The sequence below is a fragment of the Sycon ciliatum genome, chromosome 4 (genome assembly GCF_964019385.1).
Source record: "Sycon ciliatum chromosome 4, ocSycCili1.1, whole genome shotgun sequence".
In the NCBI taxonomy this organism is placed as follows: domain Eukaryota; kingdom Metazoa; phylum Porifera; class Calcarea; order Leucosolenida; family Sycettidae; genus Sycon; species Sycon ciliatum.
The window spans coordinates 33,176,274-33,191,312 of NC_088646.1; the positions used below are offsets into that span (position 1 = coordinate 33,176,274).

The window sequence follows — 15,039 nt, forward strand, 5'->3', positions numbered from 1 at the left end:
GTGGCATTTCATGTATTCGCAATCCTATCAGAGCCAACAAGATCATGAGGGACTTGTAAGATACATGTACATGTACTGTAAAAGCAGAAATTTTCGGTGGTGTAATATTTTCGGTATTGTTCAAAATCGGCGGTTCGGTGGAGGGAAGTTTTTTTCGGTAAAACCCGTTTTCCAGGTAAGTGTACTAGTACTACTGAGTAGTACCGACATTTTCGGTGCGTTTTATTTTTGGTAAAAATTGCCTGCACCGACGTTACCGAAAATAAAACACCACCGAAAATTTCTGCTTTGACAGTAGACTCCATGACCATCAGATTCGTCACACCTGCATCCATCCCAGTGATTCTCAAGATAGCATCTCGTGTGATTCGACAAAAACAGCACTATGCAGAGTATGTACATGCTATATCGGGCACATGCTAACTATACCCAAGGCCTAAGAACTAGTGAGCATGACCAGTGAAATAAATACTATGGGGAAATAAAAACGTAATAAGAATAGTGAGATATCAACCAGGGATTGAGCACCGGTAGCAGATATTGGGGGCTGTCCATTTTTAATTTAAAAATGTTTTTTTCTCCCACAAACTTTCGATTATGGGCGGGCAGGTCCAGATTAGTTTCACTCTGAAATTATTGATGCCAGAAAGGTTGCCAATGTTCTGGTTTTCAATTGATTTTTGGGTGCAAATGTTTTTGTGGGTGAACGTGAGTGGCCGGCCGTGGGTAGGTCGTAACAAAGCTTTTTCGTTCCGTGAAATTTCTCAATAATGCCGGATGAACCCTAAAGTGACAAAAGGAATGATGATGATGATAACGACCCACAAATATTGGTTTTCACATGAAAATAAAAAATAAACGCAGAACAAGGTGAGTTCGGAGTGGGGTTGCTTCACTACTGCTGAGATTGTCTTGTAACGTTACGTTTGCTCGGTGCGATCAGGGAGCTACAGATTGCACGGGGATCTGCCGTTACTATACAGACTGCACATCGGCGGGTAGCGGTGCCTTGGAGCGTCGCTGACTAAAGCGCAGCCATACCTGTAGCAGCAGTGGGTCAATGCGTGCCCGGTTCTTGCCATACACATTCAGCGAGACGCCGAGTAGAATGATCAGACCGCTCCACAAATACCTGCACAGGCAAAAAGGTAACCATTCACACCATGTGTCTTCACGTTCTTGAAAAGCGCACTCCAATTCTCCGTATGGTAATTCCTCAAAAGTGGCCTCGAGTACGTTCTCAGCAATGCAGGTCAGGTTCAAATGAACAGACTGCAAGTGTAACGAAGTGTTTCTGAAGTACACTGTACATGTACTACAATCATTGCCAAAAAAATCCGACCAGTGCTGCATATGGTAGCCGACTACCATGTGCAGCACTGGACGGATTTTTGGCGACGATGGCACAACAGAGTTCACGCTTACCGCTCCCTTTCACACAGGCCATAATCAGTTGAACTGTAAGCGTACATAGGCAGGCGCACATAAAGTGGGCTGATGCTAAAACGTTGCAATCCAGTTATTTAAAAAAAACAACGCTGCACACACATGACTGAAACACTCACTGGACTGTGAATGGCTTGCTGAAGACGATGAACGATAGCGTCATTGTCAAGGCCTTGCGGAGAGTCGTCACTGGTCAGACAAACACACAGACATAGACACAGACACACACATCATACCAATCACACAAGCTGGACGCATTCAATAAAATGCTGCTGAGCAAATCCCAGCAAGTTTCATTTATAAAAGTCACCCACAAACCATTGAACTGCATGAGACTCATACCGTAGTAACACACATATAGGCGCATGTGCCTGTATTCGGATATAAGCGCATGTGCCTGTATTCGGATATAAGCGCATGTGCCTGTATTCGGATATAAGCGCATGTGCCTGTATTCGGATATAAGCGCGCTCTCACTTATAAGCGCATACTCTTATAGGCGAAGCACTACCAAAATTCTCACTTTGACACAATCACGGTTAAAAGTCTGCAAACAGCATACAGGAACCATGAAACTGACACTACAAGACCTAGTCAAACACAACATGTGACAACGACTCTGACAAACGAACTCTGATCGCGCATGCGCGTTTTAATAGGTGAAAATATTTCATTTTCGAAAATTGGATTCGTAGCAAAAATTCACTCATAAGCGCATGTGCTTATATGTGCGTTAGTACGGTATGACTGGATGTATTTCGCATTCTAATCAGAATGTTTTAAAATGGAATTGTCTTCACCATAGTGGAAGAAAAGGAAAGGAAAGAAATGCTAGAAGCAGAAGTTCACGTACCAGTGACTGCCACTAAAGCACCAAACAGTTTGATTGCCGTCAAGACAAACTTGATGCCTAAATACCCGGAGAGCGCGTAGAGCGCTACGTGAGAATACTTCCACACTGGGTCCTGGACAGAAGCAGGACAGAAGCAGGACAAACACAACAAGACAGCCACTCTGGTCAGAGCAAGTGTCCGCAGCCGCACGCCACACTCACTGAAACATGAACCGGTCCTTGGAGCCTGGCGCACATCCATACCCACATAGGCCGCCAATAAAACATTGGTGCACTCTATACAACCGTGCTACCACAAACAGAAAGGGTGCTTTGGCACTGGAAACTGCTCCATTTACTCGCTATTCACTACATGTACTAAATAAAGCGCTGATGAACAAATGAATATCATTACAAAGAAAAGAGGAGAAATCGACCAAGCATACTGAACTGCATAGATCAAAAATCTTTTCTTGACAGAGTCCATTGATGCTGTGGCCTGCTGTACGTCCCACGATATAAGTCGTACCTTTTCCAAAGCTTTTTTATGCCAATCTTGAAGGCAAGAAGGGGTTGTGGCTTACAGTCGAGTAAGATCAATGTGGACACATAGCAGACTTGAGCATGGGGCGATAGGGGCTCTCTCTCTCTCTCTCTCTCTCTCTCTCTCTCTCTCTCTCTCTCTCTCTCTCTCTCTCTCTCTCTCTCTCTCTCTCTCTCTCTCTCTCTCTCTCTCTCTGTGTGTGTGCATGTGTCTGTGTCTGTCTCTCACACACACGATCCACATACCTCGTTAAAATACTGCACAGAATGCAGAAAATTGCCCGTCCCAACAAGTCCAGCAAGTAGATATCCAAATCCAATTCCATACGAATATAGAACCTACACACAACAGGAAAAGCGAGATAGGCAACAGGAAAGCACATCAGGCTTAGCGAGTGCGTAGTCCTCCACGTGGATCATGTACCACACTGTTATACATTGCAGCTCCATGATCAAAACTAACTTGCGACAAGCTCTAACACGTGATAGGCGCAGTGCTACATTTGTAGTGCGGGGAGCAACGAGCACTGCCTGGCAAAGATCATGATACGGTAGTGGAGTGAAACTCATATCAGGCAACACATTTTGTAAGCTAGCCCCCACAATGCCACATCACATGTCCTGCTGAGCACCAGTACAGTGAAACCTGACGACCGCTCAAGGGACCTTCAAAATGTAGTCTCTGTTGCCAGCTGGTTTCCTTACCCATGCAGGTTCGTGCGACTGCAAATAGCATCCCTTGGTCCTGGTTACAGTGGTCTTCTGAGGCAGGTGGTCACCTTGACAGGTTTAACTGTCTGCATCATGTACTATGTGCAACATAGCATCATCTACAGCCCAGACCAGAGAAATCTAGGGACCGTATTTTCCGGAGGATAAGCCGCACTGGAGTATAAGCCGCACCCAGATTTTCACGAAATACAGCCATCTACCCTGTTTATCATCGTTAATTTGACCATCGTAGTAAAAGCCGCACCCACCTTTTTCGGGGTAAATTACTGGTGTTTAAAGTGCGCCTTTACTCCGGAAAATAATTATGGTAAGAAACATTGGGTGTTTAAAAGTGTATGGTCCCGACTGTGGTGCTACACGTCCCACTCATGACCTAACAATGCTAGCCCAATGCTTGCAGGGGCACAGCTCACTACATGGCACCACTGTGACCAGGCAAGCATGCATTCCACTGCCACAAGTACATGCACAGATCGTGCTGTTTATCAGTCTAGAGAGGCGGCAGCGGTGGCGGTGGCACGTACCACTTCAGTGTTGCCGGCGTCATGCTGCTTCATGGCCTTCTCCTGATAGTTCCCAATGAGTGCATCAGCGCACAGTGCCAACATGATTATCAAGATACCTACGATAGTGCACAGGAACAGGAAAAACAACACACACACACACACACCACACACACCACACACACACACACGCACGCACGCACACACACACACACACATTACCACTATTATACGACCCATTAGCACACGCTTTCAATTACACGCACGACAGAATACATGTACTATGAACAAAATGCCGTCCTAGCTGACGCTATTTTACTCAGCTGTAGCAATGAACCAGCAGCCCAGGCAGTGGTGCTCTTGTTAGTACATACATGCATACATGCATACAGGTAGGTATAGGTAGTGGATGCTGCACATGCTGCACATGGGATAACAGGGGTATTCACAAGTCCAGCCATGCACTGTACAGTGATGTGTTCGATTCTGACAGGGGGCGGATAAAGCTGGACAACTTGAAGGGGGTGCAGCACCACGCTATCGTTGCTTCGGCTACAACTCTGAAAGCACTTTCATTCGCCCTGGGTATTACTGCCGAAATATCGATTCGCCCCGCCACAGTCCCATCCAAGGCAAAACACGGGATCATGTCAACCCCCCCCCCCCTCCCCCCCCCCCCCCCCGACACATACACAACAAACTGACCGGTGTAGTTGAACTGCGGGTAGACAGCACTGTCGGCTAACGTGAACCATGCCAGTCCCACGCACATCAGCATTACGGCCGAAATGTCTATCGGTCCATAGCGACGGCCTGTGCAATGTAAGAAAACATGTTTATAATTATAGAGAAGACTTGGTAAACAAGGACACGGCAGAATGTTGGCAAGTAGATAAGTGATCTCTCTGACCGAGGCAGAAAAAACAGTCGCCTGGTTTTAATAATAAAAAGAAAATAAACACAGACTTGACCCGAAAGGACTGGTTGCATCCCTAGATGCGAAAACTCGACACCAACTTCACTGATTAGGCCCTGCAGTTGCGCACAGCAGAGTACACAATGCCATGCATGCATGCTGTACATGCACATCATCTCCACCTAACCATTACAACTGGTGAATACACAACACATCACGTCGCTATGACGATTCCAATTAAATTGATTATTTGCAGTTGCTCTACAATTTTTGTACATGTAGCTGCTTTTGGGCACTGTGTTGAATGTACAGTCAGACCTCGCTTAACCGCACACATCCGTTTTCCACAAAAATATCCGGATAGGCGAGGGAACCGGATAATCGAACACACACACTGTGTGTGGGCATAGCATTGCTGTAAATCGGTGACCAACAATTTTCTTCCGGATGGCGAGGGATCCGGATAAACGAGGACCGGATAAGCGAGGTCTGACTGTACAAAGAGTGAGATCAGAGTAGAAGGCAAGTGCTCAGGCTCAGATACGAGAGAGCAAATGCCTGGGCTAGGATACAGAGAGATCAAGTAGAGGGCAAGTGCCTAGGCTGGGATACAGAGAGATCAGAGTAGAGGGCAAATGCCTAGGCTGGGGTACAGAGAGATCAGAGTAGAGGGCAAGTGCCTAGGCTGGTGTACAGAGAGAACAGAGTAGAGGGCAAGTGCCTAGGCTGGGGTACAGAGAGATCAGAGTAGAGGGCAAGTGCCTGGGCCGGGATACAGAGAGATCAGAGTAGAGGGCAAGTGCCTAGGCTGGGATACAGAGAGATCAGAGTAGAGGGCAAATGCCTAGGCTGGGGTACAGCGAGATCAGAGTAGAGGGCAAGTGCCTGGGCCGGGATACAGTGAGATCAGAGTAGAGGGCAAGTGCCTAGGCTGGGGTACAGTTTCACCTACCGACGATAATCACGGAGCCTATCATAACGGGAATCAGCTTGCAGCTTTTGAATATGACCTGCAAGATGGGACAGAGTGTACAAGGGTGCACAACGTCTGATACCTGCACACACGCACTAGCATTCAGCTGCATAGTTGCACACATGGCTGGCAAAGGTGCTCAGCCTGCGGCACAACAAGCTAGAAACCAACACCCATCATGGATCAAGTAAAAGTCTGTCAAGTCATCACTTTCACAAGCTCACACTCTGCATTTGGCCACAATCGCTAATATAGTGACTTTAAGCACGTACCTGCGTTGGATAGTTCAAATATCCCAAAGAAAGATTGGAGAGTCCCATGGTGCCTAAAGTTAGGAAGGCTAGAAATAAATAAGTCTCAATCGGGATTCTGCAGAGGACACCAGGAAGAATAGGAGAACAATTCACATATGACTGCATTGCATTGACTGCACTTGCAGTCCACGTTACTGAGCATGGAATGCGTACTCCTGGCAGTTGCAAGAAGTTGCCAGGAGGCATATCAGACACACACACAGACACACAGACACACACACACACACACACACACACACACACAATGTGACACTTCGTGACTTAACATGCAGTGGGAATTACGAATGGTCGTAACGTTATCTATAGTAACACCAAATATCATTCCAGGTGACTTACTTTCTTGTCTGTTGTTGAAGTCTCATCTCCAAATACGAAAAGCAAGAATAGAGCGCAAACTGGGCAAGGGTGAGGTACAGAGCATGTGATTTCATTCCACTGATATGAAACAATGCTTCCTGCATAAAGGGAAGGAAAGAGAGAGAGAGAGAGAGAGAGAGAGAGAGAGAGAGAGAGAGAGAGAGAGAGAGAGAGAGAGAGAGAGAGAGAGAGAGAGGGAGAGAGAGAGAGGCAGAGAGAGAGTGATTGACTGTTCGAGGAGTTCCGTTTTTCTGAGGTGGCTTATTGGCCTCTTCAGATAATGAAAGTCTCCTCGCAACTCCACAATCTCATTCATTGGCAGAGGTGGATTAGCTTAGAAGAGCTTGGGATATTCCCCGCGAAAACTGCCTTTTGCATGCATTTCTCGTAGAACCTACAAGAAAACCTGCACATACGGCAAAGGAAGCCAAATATCACGCGGGAGGCATGCTCGGAAAATCTCATTGCAGTGAGTATGACAATTGCAAAGGAAGTGGCGAGTCTGACAGCAACGGTTCTACATTGTACAGTATTGGGATACTTCAACTAATCTCTTCTAAGATGTTCCTCGAAAAGGTGATCAGGACAATTCGAACGCACCCTAAAGATCACCACCATATCACACGTACGATTGCCAGTCAAGCTAGAAATCCTCTTTACTTGCACCAGCATTTGGTGAAGCTGTTCCAATTTCCATAATTATGGTCATCCGAAAAAAAACCCTGCTATGCTGTGCCACTCCAAACAACTAAATAGCTGATGAGCAATAGCAGCATGGGACAAACCAGCGTTACATGTACTAAGTCAAACACAGTGACTACGCAAGTTGAGTATAAGCATCCTTTTCGTAGGATTTGAATTTCTTCATCTTTTTTCTCTATTCCTGCCATTCCACGGAGAAGCCTTGGTGTACTGGGTTCAAAGTCTAGGTAGCGTCTAAAAATTTGTACAAAAACATTTTTGAGAAAACCAAAGTACATGTGCACCGCTCAGGCTGAAAATTGTGAAAGCCTCAGCTCACCTCCTTTTCGAAAACGAAGTCATGAAAAAGACTCGAGAGAAAAGAGTCGTGCTCTTCCAAACGAGACCATGTGAACAAACCCTTACACACTCGCATTGCTGTATTAAATATCATACTCGTAATTTTGTTTAAAGGGGAAGTTAGGGCAAAAATTAAAATTTCACCAGTTGTAGTCTTCGGGGTGCTGAGTCGAATGGTCTTGGTCCGAGAAAGCTGAGACGCTCCCTTCCTACTTGAATCCCAATCGAACTCGCGCACTTCCACCGAAACTGGGTGACTGCGCCCTACTAGATGGGGATTTGTATGCAAAATGTCACTAAAAGCGCCGTTTCGTTCTTATAAAAGCACGGATGACCGCGATTGGCCCATATGTTGTAGTCTTTTGGACGCTGAGTCGACTGGTTTTGGTCCGAAAAGGCTGCGATGCAGCGTTCCTCCTTTATTCCCAATCGAACACGGTTGAACAAGCGGTCACGTGCTCCTGCGTTCACCAGTCAGCTGGTCACCGTGCCTGCAGGGTACAACTTACTAGCCTGTTTGACCTTTTTTGGGTGCAGTCCTGTCACTCGAGTTGAACCTTGGTGGGAAAGTGTCGCCTGCTGGCGTGGTGACCAGGTGATTTGGGCACCCAGGAGCACGTGACCACTTGTTCAACCATGTTCGATTGGGAATAAAGGCGGAACGCTGCATCGCAGACTTTTCGGACCAAAACCAGTCGACTCAGCGTCCTAAAGACTACAACATATGGGCCAATCGCTGTCATCCGTGCTTTTATAAGAACGAAATGGCGCTTTTAGTGACATTTTGCATACAAATCCCCATCTAGTGGGGCGCAGTCACCCAGTTTCGGTGGAAGTGCGCGATTTCGATTGGGATTCAAGTAGGAAGGGAGCGTCTCAGCTTTCTCGGACCAAGACCATTCGACTCAGCACCCCGAAGACTACAACTGGTGAAATTTTAATTTTTGCCTTAACTTCCCCTTTAAGAACGGCAATGAACAGAACCAGCTGAATTGGTTCTGTCAGGGGCGTAGCAGCCGGTCCGGCTTTGGTCGGACCACTTTTTTGCCTGACCACGCCCGGAACGCAGGATTTTTCACCCTAATTTTCAAATTTTCCCGGGGGAGACCCCCCCTCCCCCCCCCCGGCCAGCCCACCTCCGACGGCAGTGCTGCGTGCCTGTCTGTTCATTGTGATTCTTAAATTCTTATCACCTTACCGCGTACCGCCCTTCCAAATCATCTTATTCCATTATAAATGATTATGCACTGAGGCATTCAGTAGAACTGGAATCCCCTCTCTGGATTCGCCACTGCACTACATTATAGATATGATGGAAAGTCAGTTGTCAGCCATTTGACTAACCTGCACATAACCATAGATCATGTAGAAGAAGAGTATTCCAGCGGTACAGAACAGGAATTGGTTGGTGGAGGACAGCGTCTCCATTCGAACTCCGAGCAGTGGCTCAGATTTGTTTCCCTCCCCATTCGCATTGTCCCTCGCGCTATTGTTCTGGAAAGAGCTACTAGCATCCTGCCCAGCTTTCACCATTATCTCTACAGAACGGGCTGCAGGACCAGTCCGATAATACGCGGCCGGTGCAGGCATAGACAAACCCTGTACGCAGGGCACAGCCGACCTACAAGGTTACAACAATCGTGGCTGAGGCGGCTCCACAGATGGCATGGCAGATCACTGTTCACGAGTTCCACCGAATCGATAATAAGTTTCATCAATAGTGACAATAAATGAACCAGGGCATCACGTTCACATTCACAATCTCAGCGTGAAACAAAAATGACAAAACTAGAGAAGCTGCAAACCACTAGTAGTATGACTACTTGAAGTAGTAAATCCCAGAACGGCAGAAGAGCAATACGTACCAGCCCATGCGGCCATGCCCTGCAGTGCAATGGCACGAACTAATAATTATTATTTTACCAATACATGTACAACCTTCTCTTTCACTGAAATGTCATTCTACATTTTCAAAGTCAGATCGATCGTCGACGTCGTGTTTCCAACTCCACGTGTCAAATAACGGGACTACCGTACACCATGGTACACGTAGTACTACTACTACTACTAGTACTACTAGTACTAGTAGTACCAGGGAGCCCTACACATATGTGTAGGGCTCCCTACAGTACTACTCCCAGTCTCTTTTCAAAAACAATCACTGAACACGTGAATTAGGGAGACAAAAAAATTGTGACATCGACAGCTAAAAAATGCGTATCTATTTTCAGCAAAGCTATTGTTGTTGACTTTTGATTGTACATGTACTCGAACTCGTAACACTTTCAGCATCAATTCTACAGTTTGTTTCTGTGTGTATTGGCGTGGCAAGATGAGGCTAATGATCCTGGAAGACTATGATAGGGCCAGTGAATGGGCGGCGAAATATGTGCGTAACCGGATCAACGCATTCCAGCCAACTGAGAAGCGACCTTTCGTCTTGGGCTTGCCAACAGGTAAGGCATACCAGGTTTGACGTCTCCACATTGAAGCGTAATGGATGAAGCTGATGTAAATTTTGAAGATTTAGCACATAGTCATTGATGAAACGCATTCACTTGTAGATGCACGGTGACGTGTTGGGATGTTTCCTTTCTCAGGCATGATTCCACCATGTACAGACATCTTTTCATTCTTCATTTCAGTCAGTTGCTTTATAGGTCAATAGACTCTATAAAGTGGAGGGAGTTTCTGCCATGCCTTGAAACGCAATGGTGAACATGCTGTAGATGTTATTTGGCACAAATTTGCAACAATACACTTGATCGCGGCATATAGAACTGGTGTCCACCACACGCCACTCTACATTATCGAATTTTGACACAAACAGCTTCCGACCGTTTCTTCATGTACATGGTACATGGTGTGTGTGTGTGTGCACGTGCATGCGTGTGTGTGTGCATGTGCATGTGCATGTCTGTGTGCATGCACTTGTGTCCTTGTGCATTTTGTTCAGGCGGGACACCCAAGGGCATGTACAAGAAGCTGATAGAGTATCACAAGGCTGGCGCGCTGTCCTTCGAGCATGTTATCACGTTCAATATGGACGAGTATGTTGGCATTGCACGTGATCATCAGGAGAGCTATCATTCGTTCATGTGGACTAACCTCTTTGCACACATCAACATCAAGCCAGAGAATGTTCACTTGCTGGACGGCAACGCTACGGACCTCGAGGCCGAGTGTAGCCGCTACGAGGCTGCTATCACTGCTGCTGGTGGGGTGGAATTGTTTATCGGAGGTTAGTTAGCACACTGTCCCTTGAGTGTCAGAATGTATCGGTATCGCTTTGGCCCAGTCTGTTCATGCTTTTGTCCTTGAGTGGTTACAAATGTATTTACCTCCCCCGGAAACAAAACTCCACAAATGTTTTATTCACATTCTAAGGAGTTATTGTGCTCAAGAATCGTGTCAACTTGGAGTCACCATCGCTTGATTCCTCAAAGCTCAATTCAAAAGAACTGACAGGTAGATGGAAATAACAAAGTGTTCCGTTTCTGGAGGAAGTAAGTTAGTTTTTTTTTAAAGAAGTTTCCTGCTCCCAATGTTAGAGAGCTTGTGCTTGCCCGTATGTTTGCCGAGTGGAAAGTTCAGCACGCTTCTCCGATGCTCGGGATGACATTCCGTAAGCCTGGCAATTGTCAGCTACTAGTAGTTGGCAGGAAGTGTGAGCTCCATCGCCGGATGCAGCCAACTTGTTCTCTAATTATTGCAACCAATATCACATATCTCAGCTGTACACACGGCACAGAGCACCAAGCATCGTTCGTTGCAACTAATAGTTTCATGCCCATAGGCAGTCATCAGACAACTGACGTTTCAACGAATGATGCGTGGTGCTCTGTGACGTGTGTAAGATAGCCCTATTCAAATGAATATTGAGCACTCTACAGAGCTGGAGGACTCTCATTTCCATCTCAGCTTTATAAATATTCCTCTTTTCGATTTCTTGTTGCAGGCATCGGTCCTGATGGCCATATTGCTTTCAACGAGCCTGGATCGTCACTTGTATCACGCACCAGAGTCAAGACACTTGCCCAGGACACGATCATCGCGAACGCGCGCTTCTTCGATAACGACCTATCGCAGGTACCCAAGAGTGCTCTGACAGTTGGCGTCGGCACCGTCATGGACGCAAAGGAGGTTAGTGCCCTAAACCCTTTCAGCTCTGTATCATTGCACTGGCTCACTGGTCGTTGTCTAGTCGTGCCAGTGCCAGATCATATTGATTAATTTTGTCTTGGTTTACTGTGGTATGTTGCAGTATTTGACATTCTCAACATAGCCTTCGCTAGTACAGTGGTTGTACCCTATTATTCGAACCGAGAGTATGGCCTGTTCAAAGAATTTAGAGGAAAGAAAGCAATTATTTCGGACACGTCTTTCGGAATTATAGTTCATTAGGCTGAAAAACGATAGGTGGTGGTACTCCTGATGTGATTTTTCTGTGTGTGTGGTGTGGTGTGTGTGTGTGTGTGTGTGTGTGTGTGTGTGTGTGTGTGTGTGTGTGTGTGTGTGTGTGTGTGTGTGTGTGTACATACGTGTACACGTGCACATGTGTTGTTTTTGTTGTGCATCACTCTTCAGGTCATGATTATCATCACTGGTGCCCACAAGGCATTTGCTCTGTACAAGGCGATTGAGGAAGGAGTCAGTCACATGTGGACTGTGTCAGCTTTCCAGCAGCATGAACATGCCACCTTTGTCTGTGATGAGGATGCAACGCTTGAACTACGAGTCAAGACGGTCAAGTACTTCAAGGGCCTCATGTCCATCCACAACGAACTGGTCGCTGAAGACGGTACGCGTAGAACATAGGCCTCTGAGTCTCTTTCTCAGTCTGTCTGTCTCTGTTTCTGTTTCTGTTTCTGTTTCTCTCTCCCCCCCCCCCCCCCTTCTCTCACTCTCTCCGTCCTATGTTTCCATGCTGCTTGTGTAGTTAGCTGAGGCTGGCCTTTGCTTCATAGTGAGTGCTCCCACTAGTGCTCTGGACATATTCCGGTTGTGATCTGAACCATTTTCTATCAGTTTGAAAACCTTCAATTTCCTTGAAAATCAAAAAATGTTGAGTGAAAATTTTGTCGTCTGAAGAAGATTATTAGTAATTTTTTAAATATATTGGTTTTTGTTCCTGCTCTGACTTAAATCGCTTCTTGTTGTGTCACGTGTGACTGTGCACTTTGTAGATTGCACCCATTACCGGTGCACGTACATGTACATGCTTGTATTGCAAGTCACTTCATAACAAGTGTCTTATGTATATGATATTTTACAAAACCGAATGCTTCCAATTATCCAGACAAGTTACATGCCATAATGTGAGCCGGTATCTGCACTGGGATATCATGTGCTGTTCATGAAGCATGTTCAAAGCACACTGGTGGCGATTGAAATCCGGCTCCAGCTCGGTGCACGCCCATTGCGAAAACCCAGCACACGCTTGTACACTACGAAATAGAGAGACCACTACAGTCTATTCGTAAAAGGATGGACGTCTAGCTTTTGGCCATAAACGGGTCTATGCTGTAGTGTGACTGTGCTTGGCGGGATGCTTGTCCTTGTTAGCCATTCTGTTCATCCTTGTCACTCAAGGCATCGTGTAACATTAGCAAGGTCACAGGCATCCACAACCTACTTTGTACAGCACTCCTACTTCCACTGCCCAGGCGAGATTTTCGGTGGTGCCGCTGCCAGCCACCTGACCGCTCTCTGGCAGCTAGTTTGCGGTGTGAGACACTCACAACATCCACTCCAGTCTTCCAGTATGCACTGCCTGTGTGGCATTGGCCACCCTACGTATATTCTCCACTGGAAAACTAGCGTGGCTGTTTGAGTGCCAGACACGTCACGATAGTTGTCATACTAGTTGTCAGGTAGCTGTCAAAGGGTGTCAGGGACAAGCACAAATTATGAACATACAGCGCCAAAATATTCTTTCCTCGTGGAGTCTTGAACTTGTTTTTTCCCCGGCGGGAAACAGTGTGTGTTGGTAGGCATTTCGGAGCGCACTAAACCAACCAATACTTTCAGTCGCAATACCGCCGCTGTCATTCTCAACAACACGCCAGTTACCTATTCAAAGTGCCAGTGAGATAAACTCCAACCTGACAACATCTTTTTTCTTTTTTCTCCGTTTGTTGCATCTTCTGCAGGCCTGGGAGCAAAGCGGACGCCAACCGCGTCTGACATGGATTATAATGCCTAGTCACCTGCTGCTGCGGCCCCTGCGCTGAGCTTTACAGGACACGTCTGGCTTTCTACTGCGCTGCTCACCGCTCTCCAGCATCAGGAACGTGACATAGCGATGAAGCATGCAAAACAAGATTGGTGACGGTATGGGACTTTATTTTTAAGCTGTACATGTAGTAGTTCTGTGGGCATGCTGTTGGTCTGCAGCTAGTTGACCAGTTGCTTGCTTGCAGGCGGTGTTCACAGCATTGCAGCAACACGGCAAGCAGACCTGCTATTTTTTTGTGCTGTGCAGTCTGGCTCCAGACTCTACATTCTGCAATGCTGCGTCATCTGGCCAGCTGCCAGCTACCCTTGACCAAGGATGAACAACAAAGTTATTTTTAGTTTCCCTCTAGTCCCCCTGGTTGAGCATTTGGTTGAGCGCACGTACACCCTGGTGTTTAGATATACGGCTCTTCTTTTCCATCAGCGTCTTGCAGACGTAGCCGTCCTCCGCTCCAGCTCTCACATTAGTTGTATTCCATCCGGACTGACTTACTTATTCTTGCGGCTGAACTTCGTCACTTTTCTGAATTTTATTGCGGTTTCATCTGACTTAAAGGACTTTTTTCTACTTACCAACGCGCTGTGATAACTCATGGGACATGGACCAAGTTCATCTGTTCCACTCTCAGATGGTTGGTGACCATGGTGACTGTGTATAAGCAGATTTCATGTAGGCGTGTTGACTTTTAAAAGTTACTTCACTGTCATGCTAAGGTGTACTCTGACCGTGGCTGTAACCGTGGCTGTAACAGTGGCTGTAACCGTGGTTACTCTGACCGTGGCTGTAACCGTGGTTACTCTGACCGTGGCTGTAACCGTGGGTACTCTGACCGTGGCTGTAACCGTGGTTACTCTGACCGTGGCTGTAACCGTGGTTACTCTGACCGTGGCTGTAACCGTGGTTACTCTGACAGTGGCTGTAACCGTGGTTACTCTGACAGTGGCTGTAACAGTGGTTACTCTGACCGTGGCTGTAACAGTGGTTTCCAGTGCAGTGAAAAGCAGGCTGAATATGAGCTTGCTCACAGCAGAAGAATACGGCCATGCCAATCCAGGTACGTTGTGGAATGTGGTGCTTTGCAATGTAGGGAAGGTCGGAAAACCGAGTACAGTATATTTTAAAAGCATGAATGTGTAGTGTGCCT

The 15,039-nt window shown here is 46.6% G+C and overlaps 2 protein-coding genes across 2 annotated transcripts; one reads left to right on the top strand and one right to left on the bottom strand.

Annotated features, from left to right (window-relative positions):
• Window positions 1-319: 319 nt before the first annotated feature.
• On the bottom strand, window positions 320-9,581 carry LOC135815749 (adenosine 3'-phospho 5'-phosphosulfate transporter 2-like). Its single transcript, XM_065329085.1, has 10 exons — window positions 9,002-9,581; window positions 6,596-6,714; window positions 6,218-6,314; window positions 5,925-5,982; window positions 4,762-4,869; window positions 4,078-4,175; window positions 3,068-3,160; window positions 2,300-2,411; window positions 1,566-1,635; window positions 320-1,132 (listed from the first exon to the last, which is right to left on the bottom strand). Exons 1-10 carry the CDS (start codon window positions 9,245-9,247, stop codon window positions 976-978), a joined length of 1,158 nt encoding a protein of 385 aa, XP_065185157.1. The 5' UTR covers window positions 9,248-9,581; the 3' UTR covers window positions 320-975.
• A 290-nt stretch (window positions 9,582-9,871) lies between these two features.
• LOC135815750 (glucosamine-6-phosphate isomerase-like) lies at window positions 9,872-14,522 on the top strand. The gene is made up of 5 exons (XM_065329086.1): window positions 9,872-10,113; window positions 10,614-10,898; window positions 11,616-11,800; window positions 12,245-12,458; window positions 13,810-14,522. The coding sequence occupies exons 1-5, from the start codon at window positions 9,990-9,992 to the stop codon at window positions 13,860-13,862; spliced, it is 861 nt and encodes a 286-aa protein (XP_065185158.1). The 5' UTR covers window positions 9,872-9,989; the 3' UTR covers window positions 13,863-14,522.
• Window positions 14,523-15,039: the final 517 nt, after the last annotated feature.

Excerpts from the sequence above, each read along its gene's own strand:
- LOC135815750 (XM_065329086.1), top strand. The coding sequence starts at position 9,990 with ATGAGGCTAATGATCCTGGAAGACTATGATAGGGCCAGTGAATGGGCG. Across the intron at positions 10,899-11,615 it reads GGTGGAATTGTTTATCGGAG|GCATCGGTCCTGATGGCCAT; the intron begins GTTAGTTAGCAC and ends TTCTTGTTGCAG. Across the intron at positions 11,801-12,244 it reads CCGTCATGGACGCAAAGGAG|GTCATGATTATCATCACTGG; the intron begins GTTAGTGCCCTA and ends ATCACTCTTCAG.
- LOC135815749 (XM_065329085.1), bottom strand. The coding sequence starts at position 9,247 with ATGCCTGCACCGGCCGCGTATTATCGGACTGGTCCTGCAGCCCGTTCT. Across the intron at positions 6,315-6,595 it reads CTTCAACAACAGACAAGAAA|AATCCCGATTGAGACTTATT; the intron begins GTAAGTCACCTG and ends TGTCCTCTGCAG. Across the intron at positions 2,412-3,067 it reads CTGTGCAGTATTTTAACGAG|GACCCAGTGTGGAAGTATTC; the intron begins GTATGTGGATCG and ends GCTTCTGTCCAG.